This window comes from Papilio machaon, chromosome 6 (genome assembly GCF_912999745.1).
Source record: "Papilio machaon chromosome 6, ilPapMach1.1, whole genome shotgun sequence".
Lineage (NCBI taxonomy): Eukaryota > Metazoa > Arthropoda > Insecta > Lepidoptera > Papilionidae > Papilio > Papilio machaon.
Genome location: NC_059991.1, coordinates 2,603,245 through 2,630,866, shown reverse-complemented (window position 1 = coordinate 2,630,866; position 27,622 = coordinate 2,603,245). Strand labels below are relative to the sequence as shown.

The 27,622-nt window shown below is 33.0% G+C and overlaps 1 protein-coding gene across 1 annotated transcript; it reads left to right on the top strand.

Moving 5' to 3' along the window:
* Positions 1-290: 290 nt before the first annotated feature.
* On the top strand, positions 291-27,392 carry LOC106716806 (protein qui-1). The gene is made up of 31 exons (XM_045678195.1): positions 291-326; positions 14,885-15,051; positions 16,599-16,678; positions 16,909-17,031; positions 17,335-17,504; positions 17,753-17,907; positions 18,003-18,171; positions 18,278-18,437; positions 18,522-19,266; positions 19,349-19,492; positions 19,992-20,192; positions 20,263-20,441; positions 20,588-20,734; positions 20,990-21,108; positions 21,213-21,403; positions 21,892-22,015; positions 22,269-22,380; positions 22,570-22,848; positions 23,101-23,272; positions 23,751-23,869; positions 23,956-24,216; positions 24,417-24,587; positions 24,847-25,035; positions 25,342-25,540; positions 25,615-25,752; positions 25,908-25,994; positions 26,084-26,228; positions 26,358-26,430; positions 26,521-26,625; positions 27,006-27,084; positions 27,347-27,392. Exons 2-31 carry the CDS (start codon positions 14,940-14,942, stop codon positions 27,361-27,363), a joined length of 4,965 nt encoding a protein of 1,654 aa, XP_045534151.1. The 5' UTR covers positions 291-326; positions 14,885-14,939; the 3' UTR covers positions 27,364-27,392.
* Positions 27,393-27,622: the final 230 nt, after the last annotated feature.

Below are 27,622 nucleotides of genomic sequence, written 5' to 3'. Positions count from 1 at the left end.
TAAGGTATCGCATGTATCGGCTATGGCTAGGGCGGGCGGCGAGGCGGCGAGGCTCAGGCCGGGCTCGTCCCGCACCTTACCGCAGTCCACTGTCAGCTACGAAACGCGCCGCACGCGCTACGCCGCTGTGTTTCGTAACTCCAAATTGTAGCATATAATTATGAATTAAAACATCGCTCTAAATTGTTATATCAGTGACTGATTCAAACATTTTAACTTACTTTGTTTTCGTGTGATTTTTTCAGCATTTTGTGAATTATTTAGTGTTTGAAATAACTTTTTTTTTGTGGGAAGATACATTTATTTTTAAATTTTGATTTTTTGAGGTAAGTTCATTCATTTTGTTGATGTTTCCTAATTTCTTTTATAAATATAAACTATTTTTTTTATAAATATGTACTGATTGTAATGATTACGAAAGAGACCAAGTTCCTTTTTTTTTCTTTCAGAAATATGAACTTTTTTAATTTTGTAATTAATCTAAAATAATTTGGGAAGTTAAACAATCTTTAATCTAAGAGAATAAAACTATTCGTTTTTACTTTAAAAATAATTTTACTTAGTTTTAAATTCCTGAAATATTTTTTTTTTAATTATGAAAAATAAGTTTACCGCTGGTTTCTGAGACCAAAATCTCTGTAACATGTCATCTCTGTCTTTATCTTTGATAAAACAGAGAAACCAATATGTTTTAAGCAGAGATTTCGGTTTCAGAAACCCACGATTTGTTATAAAAATGTCGGTCATAAATTATAAAGATTAAAGTAACTTATTTAATTACACTGAAAAGGGTTCATACGAAATATGAAAAAATATTACTTTCATTCCGCAAAAAATGACCTACATTTTTACGATATAATATTTGTATTTGTTTAAGATGGTTTTTTAAACTTATTTAAAACAAAATAATTCTGTTATTTTATTGCTGTAAAATTAAAGACTGAGTTTAATGATAGTATAAAATATTTTGGATAAAAAAGGAGTAAAGGAATCTACTGTTGTTAGTCATTGTCGTAAATCTAGTGCGTCCAATCGTCCCTAATAATCTAATTTAATTACAAACTTTGTAGTTAATAAACTGCTCTCTCCTTTCTGTTTTCTCTTTTGGCTTGAAAATAATTGAATGATAAGAAGAGAACAAAGGTAGAAAATATCTACGCTAGGTGTTTGTAGGAAGGTATTTCTTCGGTTCTGGCTTAAAATTTGGCACAGATATAAAACAATGTCCGGAAGAATACAGAGGCTATTAATTATTTTTTCTTTTGTATATCCGTGCGGATGTAGTCGCGAGCAACAACTAGTATAAAATATAAATGTAACATGTTGCAGAGATATAGACGAGGGTCAAAGTAAGTAAATATAAAGTAATATAAAACTGTTTATTATGAATAGTTCAAAGAACATTCTGCAAACGATGAAACAGATGGTACGCGTTTGCTTTGTTGACGGGATAATTTAGAGTCGGATAAAATGTAGCGATTCTTTACGTCTGCATAGTTAATGTATTTAAAGATATTTCCGTGGAGCGTTGTCAAAATTCTAACCGTGAAATTCGACTGACGTGACATTTGTATTAACACATTGCTGTTTCTATTTTTTTTAAGAGAGAATATGTTTTCATGTAAGTGTGTCGGAAACAAACCTAACCATTTGCATGGCGTTATTAGCATTTGAAATGTTCTTTTGTTACTGAGATAAGCGATCTATTGCTATGAAAATAGCGTAACCGAAGGTTTCCAGTGTTAGTCACATTTGATAAAAAAACTTCGGTATCTAATTTTTTTTCAAAGAGCTGAATGTTTGTTATGTTTTGTACAGGTGTTATCTCAGTGGAAACCAACGCTAACGAAAACAAAAGCTGTCGCTTGCCTTGTGTCAATATAAAATGCTATATATCTTTTATTGTTTTGTTTTTCATTATTAACTGTGGGCCTAGCACGAAAATTTGTGACAATCACCATACTATCGTAATCTACAAAAATTTGGAAAATTATCGTGCGTAAAGTACACTATAAATCTCATATTTATTTTGATATAATTGACGATAACGATACGAAGGAGATTGTTAGAAATATTCGTGCTATGTCCATTGTTTGTTCTACTTTTAAAACACGTTTAAAATGCGCCATGTAATGATCTTCATTGAAATGTAGATGTAAAAACTAAATTTTTTATAGGTCACATGTTTTATTCCGCTCTAAATGAGGTCGCTTTTATGATAGTTAATCTTTATCTATAATAGTCTTAATACGTACAATCATATTCACAAGTTTATTGTTCTATTATAAGGAAATGGGTAAACGCACGATTTCTACAAATATATTTTGAATTCACGAATTATCTAAGCGCCTTATCGTAGTTTAAATAAATGATAAGTCACGTTACAAATGTGAGCACTATGTTGTAACTATGAGTCCGTTATTGATAATTAGAATACAAATATTTGATAGACGTGAGATGCATAAGTTTGACGTCACCAGTTAGAAACATTTTATTGAGATAAACATATTAACTGATTGACGGGACTTTTCGATTACAATTTTACTCAAAATTGAAATTACATAAAAAAATTCAGAGATTATAAATATTTTCATGCTTTGTATCGAAAAATTTAAGCTTCAAATTGAATTTAATTTTGAATTTTAAATTAATCTTAACACACCATCATCATCATCTGCCCTTATCCCTATGGGGGGTCGGCACAGTATGTACTACTCCTCCATACATCTCTATCAGCCGTCATATCTGAATTTACCCCCTTCTTACGCATATCCTCTTTCACACAATCCATCCATACTTTTTTGGTCTTCCTCTACCCACATCCACATTCAATCAATCAATTATTATCCCTCTGCATAACATGTCCAAACCACGGTAACGCTAATACATAATACATATATAATCTTAATACATAAGATAGGGAAATTATTACAACGAATGAAAAAGGGGTTAAAAATGTATTTCTTCTGTATGTTTCATATTTGTATGTTAAAAAAATTTACGAGTTGGTTTTTATAGGTCATCATAAACACCCAATAAAACAATAAAATATTAACGATACTAAATCTTGAAAGTAAACGGCTAAAGTGATAATAAAACGTTCTTGAAAATTGCTAACAACCAAAGTTTCCTTTTACAGCGATGTCATGTTTTTACTTTTTTATTGCCAAGAAAAGAGTCAAAGTTCGGAAGGTAACTAATCTTGTAGCCGTTGGATTACGTAACAAGTTGAAAAAAAAACTATAGGCTGTTTACATTACTTACAAAAGTTGACGTTAAAAACCGGTCGTTACAGTAGGTCCCATTTAATAGATCTTCAGTTTCTTAGTGAGGTAATCTGCTTGAAAACATCGATTAAAGTTTATTAATTGGTACGGACTTCAAAAACTAGTAGAATTAAATTTATTATGAAAACTCTATGTTTTTCGTTCGATTTTTTGTAACATCCTTAGTATTAAAATGATAAAGTGTTCACTGACGCAACATTGTAACGACATTTCATAGCCATTATTACAATAAATATGTTATCGAAATTTACAATAAATTAAAAAAAAAATTAATGCGCGCCGTTACAAATTTACAAAGTGACACTGTTGAATTTTAATTTAATGTAAAATGTGATTTATTAAATTAAAAATAAATCTGATCCCTACAATAAATGGGATCTATTTAACACTGGAGTCTAGATGCATCTAGAATGTAACATTGATAATCTTTAACGGTTACTGAAGTAGTCCTTTAGTGTACATTCAGCTATAGAACAGAATCATTAAGCGACCCTGAGTGTGACAGTAATACCTATCATAGTTTCTGTTGCAATAAGCTATATATATATATATTAATTTCCTGAATTATGTTGCATCGTCGCTTTGTGAATGCCTCTCACATATACCGGATACTTTCTATAGGAACAAAGGTTCTATACGTGGTACAAAGGAAGACAAATAGGACTTTCTTTGTATGTTATTCTATGGCTATTCCATGATATTTAATACTAATCTAGTTATAAAGATTTCTACAAGTAATGATTTACGATTTGAGCTCTAAATTCGATTATTAGTCGATGTAGAATAATCAGGCAAGTAAATGGATTTTTTTTTAAATAGCCCATGTACATCCTCCTTATATAATAATTAAATCAAACGTTACGTAAATACGATACGTTAATTTTGTGCGCTTAAATAATTGTTTACATAAAAAGACATATGTCACAAAATGTAACCAAGATGTGAATGTTTTCATGTTAAATTTTGAAAACTTAATTCACATTTCCGTCCTACTAGCACAATAAAACCTAATAGGTTTCAACTTCAAGTAAGTGTAATTATTATTATCAATAAACACGTTATAAACACGTATTTCAATATTGATTGTTGATTCTATCTTTATAAAATACAGCATATTTTCCGTCGTAAAACTATGACCTCGTTAGCCGCTTAAGGGAAACAAACGTGTGTTTACATATTTTAAATATGGAAATTGTGCAGCGCTCCGTCGTCCAGACGAGCTTTTTTATGGAGCTTGCAATGTAAAAGCTTTTCCTTGTTTTCAGATCAATTTGCATCGCATTGAGACAATGTTTTTTAAAATGTTATAATAGTCTATTTGCTATATTGCAATTACTTAGTAATTGAGTGTTCGGTCCCTGGTTGTCGTTCTTGAGACATTTAATGAAATATTATATTTCGTAAATTATTAATCACTCGACTCAATTATTATATTATGGCCTCTCTAAAGAAACGAGTATTCGATTAAATTATTTAATTAACATTTCTAATCAGGCTATCGGCTTTCATCAACATCAATTTAAATCTTTTATTCTTATCGAAGTTGGTATATTTAGCAATAGCGAGGCATTCGAAAAGAATCACGGCCGGGGGCGTATAAATAAATAATCTAGTGAAATGGCGCACCGGATTAATTATGTACCGAGACTCTGGAATACCAAAGAGATCACGACCGTTTCGGCCCCCTCGTTCTTGTAATCGATACGAACCAAAGGAGGGCAACCTCAGGTAGAACGTGTTATAAAAGCATCTAATACCTACCTACCTTTCAATACTTCGACGTTAAGTACTTCGGTAGGAGAGTCGGTAGCGAATTCAATTTAAAGAAATCAAAGTGCCTTGAAACGTGCTGAATAAGTTCATATCTTTACCACGTGAATAAAAATAATATAGAATACTTTGATATGTTATTTGCGAAGTTAAATTTGAAAATCAGCGTGTTAAACTGCAGTTATCGTTGGTTTTTAAGACTAAAATTTTAGTGTAAAACATATAGTCATCTCTCTCAATGTATTTGACAAAACAAAACATTTATAAAAAAAATCAGTAAATAAAATTGGTGTGTTAACATAATGCATATCCATTTATAAAGAAAAACCCATTTTGAAAATGTTTGTCTGTCCGTCTATTCACAAGGACGCATTTCATTCTCGTAATCTCCGAAACGGTTGACCCGACTTTTTCGGAAAGGTTTTTAATGCATACGGACATACCATACTTTTTTTTTACAATCCGCGCTGACGAATGGCAACCTCTAGTTTACTATAAAAAAATAGATTAGGTATTCATGGTGTGCTAATGTCAGTGCTAAAATTATGACGGGGTAAAAAGACAGACATTAAATCAATAACTGAAATTATCATAACAAGATCAATAATAACTTTATTCTTTTGAAGCCCCAATTACCTAATGATTAAGTCGAACTGGATTTGCATTAATCAAGATATTAAATTATTTTGTAATTAACAAAAATAACGTTCGGATCATAATTACTGAAAGTTTTTAAAAACTTGAATCCTATTACCCCAGTAATCGAGTGCAGAACATCGAACAAAATTTGAATCGATGTCAACAAGTATACGTAAGAGCTGGCCCTGACGATGTTTGCTGTTTGAACATGGATTCACGCACTATTCAGCTAACTTTGCTCTTGTTATCACCATACAAATACAAGATATACTTATCTAATGGAGTCTCGTCGGAGGAAATATTAACATGATTACATTTATAATTATCTCTTATTTACAACTGGTCTGCTTTGTCAAGTCACAAATACGACATAGACTTATTATTTTGCCTATATATCTAACTAGTTGTCGTCCGCGACTCCGTCCGCACCCAATTAAAAAAAAATTGTAGTCTATGTGAGGATATGTTCTATATCTATGACAAATTTCAACGAAACCCATGCATGAATTCTGAAGACACCTTCTAACAAACATCCATACATTTAAATATTTGCATTTATAAAATAAATAATAATAATATAAGCCTTTATTCAGACAATAAACAAACATAATTTAACGTTATAATTAATAATAAACAATCCGTGTGTCCGTGTCCGAGTGTCAATTTGACAAAGGTCTCCTCCATTTTGGACCACATTCTTCTGTCTCTCATTGTTCTGGACCATGCACTCTATAAGTAAGATTTAATAAACAAGACAATTGATACAAACAGGATCAATTTGATTTCATTTATTTATTTTTTTTCAATTTAATTTGACAAATAACCTCGTATAAAATATCAACATAATTTCACTTAGTTTTTCTATTACTTAAAACCTTTAATGAAATAAGGTCTTTGGTGGTTTTGGGGATCATTATTTCGTACAACATTGTATTAGATAATTAATTAACAGGCTGGGCGTAAAATGTTAGTTTGTAAGCTAAAACACAGGGCGGCGCTAATTACAAATTAATATTCATAATTTGTTACATAATTATTTCAAAGATAAGAAAAAAAAATATTTCATAATTTATTATTGACTAGCTGTCTCCTGCGACTCCGTCCGCGCGGAATAAAAAAATAAAAAAACTTTATTAGTATCCTATGTATTCTTCCAGACTATGCTCTATATCTATGCCAATATTCATCTAGATCTGTTGAGTCATTCCGGAGATAACTTCAAACAAACATCCATCCATCAAAACATTCGCATTTATAATATTAGTACGAGGTCAGTATTTAAATATTCTTTTGGCAATAAGATAAATTCCAGAAAGAATGGAAATGGAATGGAATGAACATTTTTGCCAGTAATTTTTTTTTCGGCAATGCGAATTCATGATAACAGATTTGTTGAACGGTCTAACCTCGGCGGTATTTCAAAACATACTACTTAAAGTTCTTTAAGAAGCGAGCAATGCAGCGCATCTACAAAACCTAGTATTGAATCCATGGGCAGCTATGATTACAGTTATTCCCGCTGCTTGTTTTCCCCCTTGTTTTCCCACTTGTTTAATAAAAAAAAATAAAAAAAAAACACTTAAACCAGATTCTTTTATTTTATATCAATCTTATATATGTACTTAAATTGATTACTAAATTAATTTGAAGTTATAAAAGTGACTATGTTTATATTAATATTGACTAGCTGTCTCCTGCGACTCCGTCCGCACGGAATAAAAAAATAAAAAAACTTTCGCGTTCAGTACAACAACGCATTTAGGTTGTTGATGGGGCTGCCTCGCTTCTGTAGCGCTTCAGGGATGTTCGCAAAAGCGCGCGTTGACTGCTTTTATGGCACAATGCGGAAAAAATGCGCATCTCTGGTGCGTAGGGTGCGAGCCAGCCCGAACAACGTCCTCAACATGATTGCCTGCAGGCTAGATTGTAAATATGTAAGTTACTGCCTAAAGCTCCACATGGCGGTGAATAATTGTATATAGTATCCATTTATATTGTTACTAACATAGTTAATAAGAGTTTTTACTAACAAAATTATAAGCATAACATTTTGTAGCTTGAAATAAAATTATTATTATTATTATATATATTTGTTATGCAATTCGGCTTTTATGGAAAGTAAACGTATTAGTGCCGCTTGTTTGAGCGACAAGGCGTGTGATACACTGACTTATTTTACGCACGAGTTGCCATGATACAAGATCTTTATACCTCCCGGTATTTTGGAATATTTATATTTTCCTTTCGTACTGAGACAACGAAAAAGTTTACACGTCTTTTTGGTATGTCACATAGTAAAAAACTAACCTAACCTAAATAAATTACAAATGCGAATATTTAGATGGATGGATGAATATTTATTTGAAGGTCTTTCCGAAACAGCTGAACGGATTTAGATGAAATTTGGCATAGATGTAGAACATAGTCTGGAAGAACACATATGCTACTTACTAAGTTTTTTTTTAATTACCAGGACGGAGTCGCGGGCGATTGTTAGTACTTTTATATGTTCCAAATAAATTTTATGTTATATCTATTTAACTTTTAATAATAATGTAAATATTGACCCACTCAACAGCACTATCGAAATGTATACGAGTATAATTTGGTAAAGAAAAGAAACATTTCTTCATACAAACACGCATAACTGCGCTACAACTGTTTGACGTTATTATGTTATTCTTATCCAGTTTTTCAAAGCTATCATAATGAATATCAACAATGATGTTATTTAATGGTACGAAATGCAAAACATAAACTATGTGCGTACGTAATGTTAACGAAAACGTTAAAATTCTATTTCTGTTTTATAGACCGCTACATGCGTCCCGTGAATCACGTACGAGGTGAAATTCGGATGTGGAAAAATGTTGACAACTTGATATAGTGTTTTATTTGTAATTGTAGTGTGTAGATATAGATATTTAATAAACACTCTTTTTGCATGAAATCAACTTAAATTTGTTTAATTTTATGAGGAATTCAAAATACCTGATGACTAACTAATAAATGATTACTATTTATTAGTCCCGAATTATGGCGTCCTTCAAAATAGGATTATAAAAAAAATTGTGACATCATGGAAACTTGCAAACAATTCATAAAATGTGTGTTTGTACAAAATGCATGTGAGGACGCCATATGACGGCAGATATTCAAGCATATGTTATAAGACGTGTCTGTCTGTACACATCAGTTTAAAACGATAGACCATGTTGAGAAGTGTCACAATATTTTACGCCAACATATGACACAATACGTGCGATATCTACGAAGTACAAATAAATTAATATATAAATAAAAATACTATTTAACTATTATCCCACCCTCTTCTTATAAGGAAAGGATGGAAAGGGGAAGTGGATTTGTGAGACGAGAGGGAATTATTCTCTTTCTATAAGTCCTCTCCGTCGATTAAAGGTAGGCAATGTACATATCTGCCAATGCGGATGCCTTTGAATAGCGGTCGCTTCGCAATTTCGGCGAATTCACGTAGCTGCTTGCTTGTTTGCCATCTTATAACACAAAAAAATAACTCTGCAATCACATAGAAGCGATAGTAGACCAGCGCCTGAGTTGGCACGTCGGGTAAGAGTTACCATCGTGCCAAAACAATATGATGTCGTCAGTAAGGATAATAAAACGTAGTAAAGACAGATGTTCGCACTTCACAAGACATGTAATGTGAGTAACGATATATTCATGTCATTAAATCTATTATTACATTGAATGCAGACCATTAAAATATACGAGTATAGCGTATTCCAGCAGTAGTATACGCCACTGGAGGAAGTCTTCAGAGGTATTGGTAATAATACAGTTGGTACCTCTCAATACCTTTGTTCTACATATCGTCGGTTTCTGAGACCGAAATCCTAGTTTAAAACATAACATTTTTTTGTCATTGAGTAAGAGGAATGACTATGTTTTATACGGAGATTTTGGTGCCTTAATCTTACTTTATATATAACCCGAAATAATTATTTTTGATCGAGATTTTACTGCAGAAACAAAAGCCGCACTTGGTATTTGGCTTTCTTTTTTATGTTTAAGCCATGTGGTTATTAAAAACAGTAATAAAGATAATGGAACCTTAATTTGCAAGAACTTATAACATGCGAGAAGTTAGCGTGGTTAAGTACGCTTACAAAATTCATTATTTAGGGACTTATTTGTTCGCGTATTCACGAAATGGGTATTCCCCAATGTACAAACGTATCGTTATCACGAAATGTTAAAACTGTGTCCCCAATTTTCTTTGCGAAGTTTTCACTCGGTCTTACAACAAAGTAAATTAACATATCCGAACATGAAACTTTTATATTACTAAATCATCATAATTTACGAATAGTTTCAGTTGTTTTTAATTTTCTTTTAGTTATTGCGAAATACTTAAATCGAGTAATTTGATTTTTGCATATTATGGCTGAAATCTATATTCGATCCTTGAAAACACTTCGAAATTTTAATTGTACTTATGTTAAATACATCATCGTCTTCGGACTTTGCTACCCTACCACCACTGGCCACTGCTGGACCCACTGCTGGACATAAACTTGTGGACATTGTTTATTTATTTATTACATAAAAAGAACAAACTTAGCCTAGGATTACATCCCGTTCGGCATAAAAGTCAGAAAGATGACATAATGTTGTCTGAAACATGTTGACTTTTAGAGCTCAGCAAAATGTTGTCTTTTCGATAACTTTTTGCCGATGTCATTTTAAAGCAATCTCAATGATAACTAAATGATGACTTTTCGAGAACATATTTTTTTGTTAATAAAACTTTAAAAAATTTTCAGATTTATTGAATTTCCTTAATAATCATTTTTAAAAAACAATTCTAATTTGTTACTTTTTCAAAAATAAATTTGGTGTTCAATTCAAAAATAATTCGAAATTGAAATATACGAAAAATTGAATTGTTAGTACTTTCGCGACAACAGCGGCCATTTTGTTCTATACGGACCTCTCACTCATCCATTAAAGAGTGATTGTTGACAAGCGTGAATTGCATCGTAATTCGTTCGGCATTGCTAAGTGGTTTTATTCAATTATTACAACATAAACGTATTATTTTTGACTTAACATACTGGTTGAAACTATAATTAATAGTATTTGTGATTCTTATTATTCAGTTAGTTATCAAGAATTTAATTGCCGAACTTTTCTAACGAATCTTTTTAATGATCTCTAAAAGATGGCACTAGATGGCTCATAAGAGAGCTATGTTATGTTAACTTTATGTTAACTTTATGTTGACTTTTTGGTTATCATTTCTGATATCAGATCTTGAATAATGTTAACATTAAGAGAACTTTATGCTATCTTCTTGCCGAACGGGATGTATCTAATTCTATACTAACTTAAGGTAGGTATGTAATTTATAATAACTAATCATACATAAAATAAAACAATGATGTAGGCAAATTTGTTACATAGCTGACACGGACATAATTTGACACGGAGTACAAAAACTATTCAAAATAATATGACAGTACGTATATACATATAACTAGAGTGACGCTTGTATTATTACATAATGTTGTCTCTGTTTTGTAAAAGATAATATAAGGCAAGACAATATAGTGGAGTTCTGAGGTAATAAAGAATCAATAGACATCTATTCTGTGGATATTGAGAGGTAACAATTGTACTGTGGAATGATCTCGTCGGCGCACCTGTTGCGGGCCGCGTATCGATCCGCCCTCGCGTACCCGACCATTGTTTTACAAGCTCGCCTTATGAAACTTACTCGTCTATTTTAAGCTTGTATTTGCATTTCAATAACTCGGACGCGGCTGCTGCTTTTGTTTGGCAATTGTTTGCTTTTAAATCTACCGCAATATACACGCGGTAAAAAATTAGATCATAATAAAAGCATATTTTTTATATTAAAATATTCCTAGTGTAAGAGTAGTTACTGGGAAAAATCTATTGTGCTGAGAACGATGTAATTCATGTTGTGCTTGAGATAAAAGACAACTGTAATTTATGTTAGTAAAAGTACTTAAAGTACTTCTGAAAATTAAGATAAATGTTTATTGAGGTTTGTGAGGCCCATACATTATTATCTTTGCTGTCCTTTTGGTTTTGCAAATAAAATACAAGGTAAAGGTGTCCTTTTAGCTGTCCTTTGTTTTTTGAAACACAAAGTCGTACAGATAATGATGTAATTTGATTTGTATTATTTTCTTTTAAAAATTCGATGGAATATTTAATATTCGCTCTACAAACAAAAAAAAGTAAGGCGACCATTTAAAAATATAGTGATGGTGATTTATTTAAAGTTAAAATAAATGTTATGTATTTTTTTTCGATTCACGAATAAATAAAAAACCAATAAAAACCAACCCGCACTTGGCAACCAACCCGCACTTGGCCAGCGTGGTTGACTATGGCCTAGTCACCCCCTAACTTGGGGTAGGCTCCGAGCCCCTCGGCGGGGACGTATAGTGAGCTGATGATGATGATGATGATGATGATGAATAAATAAAATAAGATTACGTAGAGTTAAGGCAAAATATTTTACCGTACAAAAGTAAAGTATGTTTTTTAACTTTTCCTTAAGATCCCACAAGAAGATAATCTTCAGATCACAAACCTCAAGACACTTGAAGAAGAAAAATAAGAACCAAATTATATTTATTTCTTTTGTTTTCTTTTTCTTAAGTTCGCTTGTTATTTTTGAATTGTTTGGGAAAGAAATCTTATTTAAGATCCATTGAAATCGGTCTATGTTCTTGAGTTGTGAGGTTTTTCATTCATGTCTACAATGACGTGCTTCAATAAGCGCCTCAAGAAAGGCCCGGTACAATGTACTTGATGCCTTTCGAGTATACTTGAAACTCAGCAAAATTTCACAAGTGTAACTCGACCTACAAGTCTCACAACCTTTTTACGGCGACTTCTAAATTTTGTACACTGTTCGATATTTTTAAATCGTAGACGAAGTTTTAAATACTTTATATTTTAAAATCATCTAACTGTCCTTTTACTGTTTATGTAACTTGAAATAGTAAAAAAATAACCATGATAGACGACATAAACGATCTTAGTAACACTCGATTTCTTTTTGGTTTTGATATATGTAGACTTTCTCTATGTATCATGTTAAGTAAACTAACTTAGAGATTACGAGTTGGATAAAGATCAAAGTAGTCCAATAATTCTGTTCATTACTTTACGTATTCAATTACTTTTAACATATTCTTTTTGTCGTCGTTACCTGTAACATCGAACTTGTATATGTGAAAGCCTAATATAACATTAGAAAGTTTATACTGTGATATGTTAAGCATCGGTATTTTATTTCAACATAAATTTTCTACACATTTACAGTCGAAAGATAAGCGAGAGTTAGGGACCGTGATATTCCCGCCAACCATAGAGGTTTCTGTCTAACCTGAGTTTCTTGCTTATGGAGGTTGTCCATTGTGACCGGACAGTGACTTGCTTACAGAGATTTCTTACTTATCAACGCCAATTCATCGCCCATCGTATCCATTTCTCAGTCATCTTTTGAATGAAGAAGTGTAAAGTAACAATTGACGTGTACCACGTAGTACGTGACATTTAACGGGATATACTAATATATCATCAAGTTCACCTAACGACAATGGAAACAATTTATATTTGTAAACGCGTTGTGTGAACACGCCCGCTGGTAATCCACATGACCTCATTTAACTGCAGCGCGTGGGCGAAGATATCCTTATCGCGTTAAATTTTCGTCCGCTTTAATCAGCTCCGCTCTAATTCACCAAGTTACCTCATTCTTTCATAATAAACAATATTTTAAATTCATTACCACGCACATAAGTAAATTACCATAAATTTCCACCGTCATAATACCCGTGCGAAAAATTATTGTTATCCCTTTTTTCGCATAAAGAATGAGAAGGACGTATTCATATGAAATTATAACATACAACAGATTTTTTGCATAAGTAATGACCGAAAAATGGTCCAAACGTGCTTCATTCTGGTGGACTTAGCACGAACATTTATGAAAATCGCCTTCGTATCGTGATTTTCAATAATGTCAAAATTAGTATGAGATTATTGATTTACATTACTGCCGATAGGGGCACTGAACAAATTTTAATACAAATTTTGTTGATGACGGGTATAACATATTACGTTCTAATTTTAAATTGAGACAAAATACCAGTACATTTAATGCTTATTCACTACTTACAATAACCACTGTTGCATAGCTAATGAAAATAAAAAAAACAATTCTTGATGGCGTAATGAAATAAGTTTAGTGTGGCCATTCATCTTGCAGGAACGTTGGACACTAAATGCTTGCTATCGCTATAAATCTCACTCCTATTCTCAAAACGAGAACCGAGTTATAAGATGCCGTATAATAATGGATATACGAAAATCACTTTTGATTATATCCTTTGCAATCTTTATCACCATCTGGCTGGAAGATTTCTATTCTATTATCCTCACTTTATGATCTATTTGGAGTAAACCTTTTATTTCTATACGGAATTATTATTTTATCGATTTTGTGCGGAGGTATTTTATGAGTCATTTCTGTTTCGAATCACATCTAACTTTTTTAAAACCTCGATAAAGGATCAAACATGTTTAATCAACCTATTTATCATTTATCTCAGATGGATAAAATAATTATACAATTCGTATAATATCAAGTAATTTAACATACAAGTTTGACAAACATTTCGATCGTTTTTAGGACAGTGTCGTTTCATATACATAAACGGATTTTAGATAACCCTCTGGAGTTATTTTTGGTGTTATCATGTGTCGGGTAACGTGTATACTTTATTTTCGCTTTGCATGTTTAATTTGAGATTCTAAGCGAAAGCTTTTAACTTAAATTACAGACGATTATTATTTAAGCACCAGTTGTTAAAAAATTCGATGTCAAAAAATTCTACTGAGAAGTTGTTTGAGATAAAATACACTTTAATATTGATTCTATCATTTTTAGACGCAGTGTATACATACTCTTCTACTTTCTGTAGTGTAATACAATAAGTTTTTTCTTCAGAATTACCTTAAATACTTACCTTTTCCTTCTACTTTAAGCTTTATATGACCACCATTGTTATGGTTCTTACGAGCAGGATAAATTATACCACAGCTACCGTTACTGATCGTACCACATTGAATTGAGTCTAACTTTTATCTTCTTTGTATAACAGAATGGCTGACAATGGCATAACTGGTGCTGGGTGAGTGAGGAGTGTCGTTGGGGCGATGAGCGCCCCGGAGCCGGCGGTGCTGCGGGCGCTGCAGGGATACACTGACCATAGCGACAAGTGGCCAGGACCCCGCCTTGTAAAGATATACCTCGCATCCATTTATAATGGTTAGTATGTATTTTATTGTTATAAACAGTTATTGTTTTTGTGACTGTCCTAGAATGAAGGTAATTTTCGGTAAATGTGTATAATTATATATTATGTTCATTTTAATTGGACCATCTGTGACTTAAACGGCTTGAGCAATTTTAAAGAATATTATGTCATAAAGTTTGTTTTCCCGAACATCGTAGAATATTCATATTTAGTTTGAATAATAAAATATATATGAGATTTTCTTCAAAGGAGAGGGCCCTTTATAAAATGAAATTGTTCTATAAATTATTACCGTTGTACTTCTATTTTTATTTTCGACATTGTTTATCTTACCCTCATATTATAAACGTTTCTTCCTCGGCGTATAATAAATATTTCATTAGTCCAATTAGTTTCATTAGGCAGGGAGCTTTCAGTAGCGTTTCGTAGAAATTCCATCGAAATATAATGAACAACTTTGACGATAGAGTTCACAGTCTTGTTTTAATAGGAAAATTGTTGTCAGAAATGACGTTAATTACGCGCTCACAAATTTTGAAATTTTATAAGAACTTTATTGGGGTAGGTAATTTCTTAATTACAATCATCGATTCCCAGTTTGGTGGAATAAGGTCAGCAGAAAAATATACGAGTTATTTCCCAACTAAATGATTTGATACTATGTTATATTTGTCTATACCATCTGACCTTGAGATCTTAAATTAATGTCTAATGGAAAGAATAATTTATTTATTTTTATATTTTAGCATAATTAAGTGCACACTCTTATATCTCTGTTTGTAAAGATTCTTTATGGATGTATTAACATTTATATCGAGCTTAAGATGGCCGCCTTTGAGGACGTTTCCTATTTCTTTGAAAGTAAATATCCACTCGGACTTAATTTAAAATTAAGAGCAGTTCTTAATTTTCCTTGAAATTTAAGATTGCTATTAGTGTCAAAAAATACGAGTAAAGCATTTATTCATATTATATAATTGTAAAGCAAAGCAAAGAAAAATTATTGATGTTCGTTTGGCGTCTAAATCAGTTCCGTCAATTCAATAAACACGTTGACAGCTACAAAAAGCGGTCATGAATACTAAACTATGGTGTGCTAACACTGATATTTCAGAAGTAACTAAACTGCTTTGAATCTTAACCTAATTCACTTACTTACATGGAATTACTTAAATTTAACTAAAAATGTAATTATATTATTAGCAGCCGCCCGCGACTCCGTCCACGCGGAATTATATAAAAACGTAATAAGTAGCCTATGTAGTCTTTCTAACTATGTTCTACGTCTGTGCCAAATTTCATCATGATCCGTTGAGCCGTTTCGAAGATACTTTCAAACAAACAACCATTCATCCATTCCATCCATCTAAAAGTTCGCATTTATAATATTTGTAAGAAGTAAGATAACAATTCAGTTAGTTAATATACTTGACTTCTGTAAAGCGTGCAAAGTCGTTTGTTCACTACACTGTCAATTGCTTCATTGAAACCAAAGAAATGAAAAGGATACTTTAAGGCATTTAATCTGATTTGTGTTAATCTCACTGATATATTATAGAATTTCGCGAAGAGCGACGTCATCTGCTTGAGATGGTGGGCCCGGAGCTGCAGGCCACGTACGACGACCGGCATATTGAGGTAGTATTATCAGTATGGACCTCACATTTTAATAAATTAATTTAAAAATTATCTTACTGGAAGAAATGAGGATACTAAGTTATACAGTAAAATATTGTCATTTTCAACAGTTAAAAAAATCGATATTTTACAAAATTCATAAAATGTGAAGTTGAATTTACTGTTTAATTATCTAATTTATTTTTTATATGTTTCCTGTTATGTTTTCTGAACATAAGTTGAAATTTCAGATAGAGTTTGTTGATATGCACTACGGCACCGACGGCAAAGACGAAACTAATCCCGCGCTATTACGATATCATCTCGACGAGATCCGATGTTGTAATCATACCTCCAAGGCTGGATATTTTCTTGTACGTATCTTAGTTTCAGTTTTTAGGCCAAAAATTACAAATTAACTGATCTAGTATATTAAACACCTCAATTAAAATATTTGATAAAAATTCTCGACATATCCTCAAAAAAATTACAATTAAGAACGAATAATAACAGTTTTAAACTGTTCTAGCGGATGAAAATAATTTCTTACTCCTTTTACTCTAATCTTCCTTTTAATAAAGACATTTTGCTTAAGGTTTACCTCTAGGCCTTATTAGGACCTAATCAATCTAAATATAAGTTTGTATATTATACTAAAATTTGTAGTTATGTTTTAGTGTTTCATTGGTGGAGACGCATCACAATACCAACCTGTTCTACCATTCAAGATTCCAGTGAATACATTTGAAAAATTAGTTAAATCGGATTCCGCTCAAGCGGCTCTGGTCCGTGCCTGTTACAGACTAAATGGTAACAATGCTTACCAGTTAGAAGGCGATGATAAATGGTAACGATATTAAATATTTTAAATAAGCCGCATCAAACCCAAAAACATAGATAATTCAACCCAGAAAAAGAACTATGGGTACATTAATAGTTTAAGATTTAAGATTGAATCAACATACATGAAAATAATTAAAATATTTTACGTATATGAATTTTGACTTTTAATGAAATCTTTTATAGTCTACTCCATACTCATAATAATTAGTTTAATACAGTAATATGCATGAAACTTATAATTATTTACACTAGGTTTAGCGATTTACTAGAACGTGAAGACCAACGGTCACGTCTCTCCGCAATTGAGAAGGCTTTTAAGGCATTAGCTTTAGAAGCCTTAGGAGAAAAAGATGGTATCGCTGATTTATTACGAAGTTCTACTGAAATACAATGTGAACTGGCTTTAGGTTCGTATACTACGTATACTACTACTGCGTTACAATAATTTTCGAAAATCTGTAATATCAGTTACTTCTTAAATTAATAATTTATTTATTTCTAGAATTATTAAAAAATGGTAAACATCCAAAAGGTGTGATAGCTGTTTTAAAAGACATTCCTGATCTTGAACACGATGATTCCAAAATAACTGTTTTAGCACATAGTAGATTAAAAAAATTACAAAGGAAACTTGAAGAAACTTTACCAGAAGGTCATGTTATAAGATTAGAGTAAGTAAAAACATATATTACCCAATACCTATCAATGTTTTAATTTTCAAATAGATTTTCTATGACTTTTCTATGCTAAAAACATATAAAAAAAATCGTTCTCTAGAGTACCATCAGCCGACTCATCAAGAACGGATGGAGCTTCAGATAATGATGAAAAGCTGTCACCATTTAGAGATCAAATACAAACTGTTGTAAGTTCATTAATCGATGATAGTTTAAGCACCGAACCAGACCAGGGAAGAGGCAGAAAAAAGACTGTACAGGTATGAACGACGTGAACTCAAACAAATGTTTTTGATCATATGGAAACTTCTTTCCACACATTATTCTTGAATGATTATTTTCAGGAAGTTTTTCTAGAACATATAACTCATCTTAGAATATGTATAGAGCATAATTCTCTTTACAAAGTAACTGTTAAACAAATCGCAGACGTTGCTAAAACCATATTAAATACCGTAAAAGAGAATTACGAGAATCGATGTCGACATCCACCAGTACTGATCTACGGCCCAGATGCTTCAGGAAAGAGTACATTATTGACACATTTATATTTTCAATGTGAGAAACTTTTTTCGAGACCTGTGTTGAGAATTATCAGATTTTCCGCAGCAACTCCAAGATCGGCCTATAATTTAGAATTGTTGAGAGTGATGTGCCAACAGATATCGATAATTTTAAATATACCAGAAGGATATTTGCCGAAAGACGCGAGCTTTGATCCTCTGTACATTAATAATTGGTTTCAAAGTTTACTTAGAAGATGTGAAGATATGGAAAATGAAATATTGCTCATTTTCATTGATAACGTACACAGAGTCAATCCTTTGGAATGTGATATTGTGACAGGTCTGTCATGGTTGCCGATGTCTTTGCCGAGAAATGTTTTTCTAATTTGCACAAGTGCTGTATCTTTACAACAATTGCAACTGACACCGGCTCAGAAAGAAAAGTTTAAAATTCAAAATTGTTACTATTTGTTGGATGCTATTGAAGAAACTTCTGATAATCATAGCTACGGAGATTATATTGATGGTGCCTTTGATAATTTAGAAACGGTGTTCGGAGCTAAGGCTTTTAGTAAACTAGCAGGTAAAGTATTAGATTATTGATGATTTCATTTTACTAAACCCTGTACTAAAATCCAAGAATATGAAATATGCGTATGTTTTAGGTTATGTGACCTGTTCTGAATTTGGCCTTACGGAACTTGAACTTTTGGAGCTTTTAATGCCTACTAGTAATAGTGAAGCAATAATAACATTACAAGATGCTAACTTTAACTTTTCTACATTATGTGTCACAAAGTATATGATGAGTAAGTTGTTTTACTTTTATTTACGATATGAGTATGACGTAAATGTACTCTTCTATATAAAAATAACGTCACCTAGTTTTGAAATACAATTTTACGCTTTTGCTCTTCTCACTAAGACTTGAAATTATATCTCGTTATATCAGCCATTTCGCAACTTCACGGTGCTTCCAGCGAATCAAAATGGCTTTTCATTGCGAGTACAAACCTCAGTTAAGATAACCATAATTTTTATGCGACCACCGCTGCAAATCAACTTGTGTAATAATCACAATATTTACGAACGCGTAGCTTTTTTATAGAAAAGAAAGGAAAATTATTAAATATATGCGACGAGGTTAACTTTTCAAAATGGAAAATAATTAAAATCTAAAGCAACTGTAGGTGAGGAGAAGAAAGCATAAAACACCTGCATTTTGTGCATGTCTTTCTATGAATTTGTGTGATAAGTGGATGAGGTCAATTTTGTGATTTCTTGTAAATACTTTTTGTTTCTGAACAGAATCTCTGATTGTTGAGAACGTGGTATCCGGTCGCTGCACGTGGCGGTGGCGCGCAGCAGCGGCAGGCGCTCGCGCTCGCCGGCGTTACGTGCGCGTGCAGAGTGCTTTACGTGATACGCATTCAGATCTCGCTGCGTTACACTTTGCTAATTTCTTGCACGAATCCGATGATACAGATACATCGGAAGCTCAAGAACTAGGTACAGGATTAATGATAAATTTATGTCTTACGAAACTAATCTTTTATTATCATGTGAATTTTTGGACTAGGTTGTGTTGATGACGACGACGCCCTCTTGGACTCCACTCCATTCCACTCAGCCAGTAGGACTGCCGCGGCGTTCACACAGCGGCATGTCGAAGAGTCCTGGCTGCATTTATTACTCGCTGGAGATTTCTCCAAGCTGAAGGATCTCACAGTTTGCAATTTCGACTTTTTACTAGCTGCTGTACGTATTCCTTCTCTTAAATACACGTAGAATATGATATGTAAATCATAACGACTCTACCTTATCATGCACTAAAAACATACACCTGTAAATAATGTCTTAAATTGTAATGAGCGTCTTGTTCGTTGACTGCCTTAATTGCGCAGGTGCAAACGGTGACAATATCGTATCTCCGGTGCATCCTGGAGCACGTGCGCTGCTACATCCTGGATCGGGATGTCGAACTGGTGTACGGCGCGGTGCGGAAATCGAGCGACATCCTAACACGAGATCCCATGCAGCTTGGAGCTCAAGTATGTAGAGTTCACTCTATAGTAAAATATTTATATCAGGGAAAGTAACAGAAAGGAATGATAGATGTGAGGTAATCTTAAGTCAATTTTTATTATTGTGCAAATTCGACATTTGAATCAAGTAACTTTGTAACTTTCAGACTCCAAGGTGTGAGCATTTAGTTCATTCTTTGTGATTGTGAATCAGCAATTGTCATAATTGTAGGAAGTCGTGGTATAAATAAAAAGTATAACTGCAATAACTGGTTGTAACAGATAATAGCGTGGCTACGGCCTGCTATAGCGAGACGCGGCGTGCTCGCCACATTGGTGACAGCAGCCATGGCGTGGTGCGACGGTTACGATAAACCTCTACTAGTGCCGCTTAATGGATGGTAAAGATATATTTTAGTACCGTAGGACTATAAAAAAATAGATAACAATCAAGCTCTAAGAAAAAAGCTAAAGCATATTTTTTATTTAATGTGTTTTCCATTAGGTTACAACCACCAATAGCTTCAACAGTACGCGTGATGTCGGTGGGTGGGACAGCGGTGGGTACAGCAGGGGGTGCGGGGGCGCGTCTGCTGCAGCTGGCGCCCTCTGGCCAGCATTTGGTGCTCGCGCCCGCCGCCGGAGACCCGCAGCTCTGGCATGTCATGTCCAACTCCAGAGTACATACGTTTAAAGGTATGTGAACCACAGGCAAAATTGAGAAAATGTAAGTAAATATTGTGTTTTTTTTTAATTCCACCTCTAAACGTTTCATTTAAATTCTAAAAGAAACTTAACCGTTTCACGTTTTAAAAATACCTTTTAACGAATAATGGTACCTATTTCTTAAATTTTCGAAGGTAAATATTTGTCCTTAAATCAATATATTAAGAATTGGTAGAAGCAAGACATTATTTGTTTCAATCGAGTGACTGCACTTGGCTTTATTTTTAGCTATTTATTTGCTTTTTAATTTACGTAACCGTACACTTTGGAGCTAGAAGCGCACTGCAGTCGATTGGCACAATACTCTACTAATGTTTGCTTTTTCATAAATAGTTTAAAGATGAAACAATACAATGACGAAAATTCTAAAACTTTTTTTTTGTTTTACTGTTTGAATCATACTTAATGCGTGTGATGCTCGTAGTTTATCATAGAAAAAAATTATGTAATTTATTTAGGTCATTCTGGACGCATATTGTGCATGTGCGTGACTCGGGAATCTCAGTACCTTCTCACTGGATCAGAAGATACTACAGTCGTGGTTTGGGATCTTCATACATTGGCAGTTAAAACAAAGATCTTGTAAGTACGAATTCTTCTCTGTGTTAAATTTCTTGAGATTAATTATTAAATAACTAAATGTGATATTTGGCATTGGGATCTTACTTTTAAATGTCTATTCAGTCATTAATAGGTTAGGCAAAAAGTCTATTAGTGAAGTTTTGTATGAAAAATTTACTCTCAAAGACTTCTTAAGGAACCAACAAGAGAGTCTGAATGTAGCAGTTAGCCTCCAAATATAACACATAAAGTAAATTCGTGTATTACAATGTAGGGAACATATAGCACCCGTGCTGTGTGTGGCAGCTATAGTGAACAGGTCTCTGGTGATCAGTGGTGGAGAGGATTCAGCCGTTATCGTCACATCTTTAGTCGACGGTGCTTTGGTATGACATTTTTACTTAAATTTAGTGTACGCGTATTTTTTCCTACACCTTTACATTAAATTTAACCCTTGACAGTTTAAATCTAACATCAAAGTAAATCATGTGGTATATTTTAGAATTATTTTCTTCTACGTCGTACAATAAAGGAGCAATTTATTTTATCAGCTCTTTACTAATATTTTTGTTTAGGTGACAAAACTAGATCATCACAGAGGGCCAGTTACTTCAGTGAAAGTGATATTGGATGGAGAAATACTCGTCACTGGTTCCCACGATGGTACAGTCTGTACATGGAATGTAGATAACTTTACTATTCTGAGCACAATAACCGTCGGAACGCCAATACATATAATGGATGTGACAGACGACAACGTCTTCCTAATAACATTACAAGGGGATCACGAGCTACATCTGCGAACGTTTATTACGGGCACCTATTTGCACGCACTAAAGAGACATAAAGCTAAGGTAAGGCATTCTGTTGCATACATATTTTTTATTACATTCATATATATGTTTTATACTGTTTAAAACTTATACAAAACTAGCGTTTTGCAATGTTTATAAGAGATTAATGTATTGCGACGGATTTTTTAACGGTTATAAACTCAATTTTTGTATTATTCAATAACTATTATTTGTCGCTAGTAACTGTTTTTGTAACCTTTTTCGTATTAATATTAATTGAAAGTTCTTATATAAAATGTTTAACGTTAAAAGGTGAAATGTTTCTGCGTGGCACACGACTCATCTCGCGCGGCAGTAGGCTGCGCGGACCAGCGTATCTACATTTACAGCTTGCATAGCGGACAGCTGCTGAGGACGCTAGCTGCTGCCCACGATCTCGCAGCGTTAGCTGTTGCAGACAAAGATCATTTCTTATTCGCTGCAGGTAAACTGTTTTCGCCTCTTGAAATGCCAATACGCTACTTGTTTGTACTGTCCAATCCATCTAAAGACTATTGTGATGTGCCTACTTGAAAAAGTTTAATAGACTGTTACTAATTTTGTTTGCAACGTTGGCAGAAATTAATGTTACTAATGTTATAAATGCAAATGTTTGGATGGATGGATGGATGTTTGTTTGAAGGAATCTCCGGAAAGTCTTAACGCGTCTGGATGAAATTTAGCACAAATATAGAGCATATTCTGGAAGAAAACATAGTCTAGTTACTAAGATTTTTTTTATTTCGCGCGGACGGTGTTAGGCCAAAAACTAGTAACGTTGTAATTTTCATTGTCAGTTCTATAGTTACTTCTTTTCAAATTTTTGTTCTACAAGAGACTATTTTATACTATATTTTAGTTATGTTTACTCCTTTCAACTGTAGTACACTCGGTATAAATATTTTAAATATTTCTGGTCGCAGGAGGTCACCGAGTAACAATTTATTCATTCCACACGGAGGACAATTTAACGAACTTCCGACCTACAAAACAAATGAAAAGACGTCAAACAAAGTCGACTACAAACATTACTTTATTACAGGTTACCTTTCATTTTATACTCGTACAAGTTTTCATTACCATTATTTTCAAGGATATTTCATAGACTAAACATAATGTTTTTGTTAGGCTGAACAAAGTGAATTAATACCTATAAGTTGTCTGGAAGTATCCCGTGATGGCCAGCTAGCGGCATCTGGCTGTGCTCGAGGGTTGGTCCGAGTCTGGCATTTGTCAACGCATAGGCTACAAACAACTTTAAATGGGCATATTGGACATATCACGTGTGTGACATTCTCGCCTAATAACTTATTAGTGTTGAGCGGTTCTGAAGATAGAACAGTAGTCGTTTGGCAACTAGCTGATAATTCACCTTCTTTAACATACAAGGTATGTAGTACTAATATTTCATTAATAAATTTGAAACTCTAGTGCTGATGAAGAAACGAAACAGAATTAAAAATAATCAGCGTGTGGAAATTTAATATGTTAGTGGTTAGTCATTTTTTTTCGTTAAAAACCACACTAAAAGATTTTAAATGCATATCAAATGTTGAACTATATTTTTTTAAATTAATGCACCATTTTAGGGCCACTCAGCCGCGTTACAGACATTATTAATGATGTCGGACGGCCGACGTGCCATGTCCGGGGACAGGGCTCGTAACATTCACGTTTGGCTCGTCGACTCGGGAATTATATTACATTCCGCCAACGGACCATCTGCCACCATTGATGTTACGTTGAATATGAAGTTTGCGGTAAGGCACATTTGTAAAATGCTTTTAAATTCCTATTAATTCAACAACTTATAGTATAAAATATATAAATATATGTTGTAAGAATGTTCTATGAATTTCAGTTAATTTTAATTCCATATCATGTTTTATTCTGTAGTGTACTTTCTATAGTCTACTTTTTTATCTATAAAATTCATGTACATAAATTGTGATGTACAAAAAGATGTATTAAAAGAATAGAATACTCTAAATTAAATTATCCTAACAAAATCACAATTAGGTTCTATCTGATGGTGACAACTCAATTCGGATCTGGGCTCTTACTGGAGGTGAAGAAGAAAGACGTTCAGTGTCGCACGCTGAGCGCATTACATGTTTTGCACTGACAGCGGATTCGCAACACGTCGTCACTGGCTCAATGGACATGTCGCTCAAAGTGTGGCAGTTGGATGGAGGCAAATTATCTCAGGTTAAACATATACATACCTTCTTGAATCTAAAGAGAACCTTTAAAATATTCCAAATAACTTCTTAGTTCTTCAAATTTCCATTCCGCATTTAATAGATCGGTACATCTGTAATTATTTGGCTGTATCAGACACTGACAGACTGTAAAAGATTACGTAGCATCAGTATACTGAAATTGTATCTTGCAATGCCAAGCTAAATATAACCGCCAAAAAATCCTGAAATCCTATCAGATGACGAACTTTTCTTTAAAAAATTAAATGATTAATTTTGCATTTTGTCTGACGAATTTTCTTATTCTAATCAGGTCCTGGTCGGTCATACAGATATAGTAACATGTGTAGCGGTGTCTATCACAAACAAAACTCAAGTAGTATCAGGATCTTGGGACTTCAACCTTATTGTTTGGGACATCAACACCGGGTCCGATGTACATTTGTTATCGGGACATTTGGGCAAAGTTACCTGTGTCAAAGTTACTGGAGATGGAACAATCGCTGTTTCAGGTGTGTAAACCGAGTAACTCATAACAGAATTAATTTATAAATAAGAATTAAAAACGTTCTTTCTTATATAATAGGCGCTGAAGACAAAACGTTAATAATTTGGGAGACAAAGCGAGGCTTGGCCCTCACCTCGCTAGCACTGCACGTACCGTTGCTCGGCTTCCAGATCACGAGCGACTGTGCTCGAATTGTCGTACATCTCCTGGATAGAGGTTAGTGTTAGTTTGATTATTAAAAAATATCATGACCAATTATTACCCGACAAATAAAGAATTTTTTATACTATGATTTTCTGTAACCAAAACGGCATGATTTTCTTGTCTTGTTCTCTGAATTATGTTTTAATTTATTTAACTAACTTTAACAGGTTGTTTGCCAATAATATGCTTGCACAATACACCAGCTACGTACGTAAAGATTCCAACATATGCAGCACCGACCAAGGATATTGATGGTTCGTTTCACTTCAAAATTATCAACCTAATTTTAATAAAAAAACTTCTATACATAGTAAAATTGCCTTTGATTTATTTTTCTAAATAGAGCTTAGGCCGTTGGCACCTAAGCGGCCGATGAGAAGATTACTTAAGAAGGAAGTATCTTTAGATACATATACATGGCAGAAGAAATACGGTCATCTTACTTCAGCGGCTATGATGGCACAAGTTGACGAGCGATTAAAACGAAGGTATTTTTTTGTTTCTATTATCAATAGTAGTCGATAGAAACAATAGCTATGTAGTTCTTAAGGTTAAGTAATGAAATAGTCCAAATAATAATATATATCTAAAGATTATAACTGTAATATTACTTTCAGATTTTCCGTATCAGCTTCAATGGAGGAAATATCAAAAATACAAGAAGCTAAGAATAAAGATCTGGGTTCGCAGGTAAAGTTGTTTTCAAGTAAAAACTTTGGTATATTCGCCTTTAGTATATTGCATTTAGTAATTAAATATATGATTACTTTTCAACTTTAGGTAAGCTTGGGACCTGAAGAAGCGGCCATAGCGCAGTCACAACATTTCGACCAACTTGAAGCGCTGTGGAATAAAATTTCACCTCCTCGACGTCGTTCTAATAAGGTATGTTGAAATCTTTTAATTTTATCCAATACTACCTAAGTACTATCAGATTTTAGGTTTGTAGTGATATAAAGATCTCCACGTCCTTCGAGTCGTGTTATTTGTTCTAATCATGGTACTAACTTGCAAATTATTGACTTGCATATATCTTAAAAGCTACTAAGTTCTAAAGTACATCAAAAATAAATAATTATGTTAAAGAGCATATTACAGTGTAAATATATTAAAATTAATGCGAATTACGGTAATACGAGTATGTTGTACTATTTTTGTGGAATTACTACAGTGTATCCTTACAACCTTAATTTTCATAAAAAATTTAAATATTTTATCTAATAATTTAAATATCTTATAATATTTATAAAAATTACATTTTTCAGTCTTTATCAAAGCAAAGTTCACTCATTGAAAGTCGATTCGATTCTTCCGATGAAGAGCATACGCCGGTGGAGGAACAAGGTTAGTGATGTGATAAACCAATTTTCTATCTAGCTTTTTTTTACTAGATGTGTAATTAAGACGTTCAAACATTGTGTCTATTTTTTGCAACAATTATGAGTTGTTTTATCAACTTAATCCTTTCAAGCCTGATTTTAAGTGCTTTTTACTGTTCATTTTTTATTCGGTTGATTTAAGTTTAAAGGGTTAAGATACGTAGATGTCGGTTATCTCTAACAGACAGTTTCCTTGTAAAGGAGTAATGCTCTCTTTTCAATTACAGAACACATTGTCGAGTAAAGATTGGAAATGAGGAAATGTTCTACAATGTAAAATTATATGTTGATTCAGTTTACATTAAGAGCTGGTCTCTTAGTATTGTTATTATGAATTCCATATCTTTGTTTAATTTAAGACTAGAGTAATTTTATTTACGACTTTTTTATAAGTTATATAAAAATAATATATATAAATAATATAATCTCATTTTAAAATTATTTTTGTTAAAAATATCAATTGTTTGGATCTCTTGAGTTTTTATTTAATACTTGTGTCATTT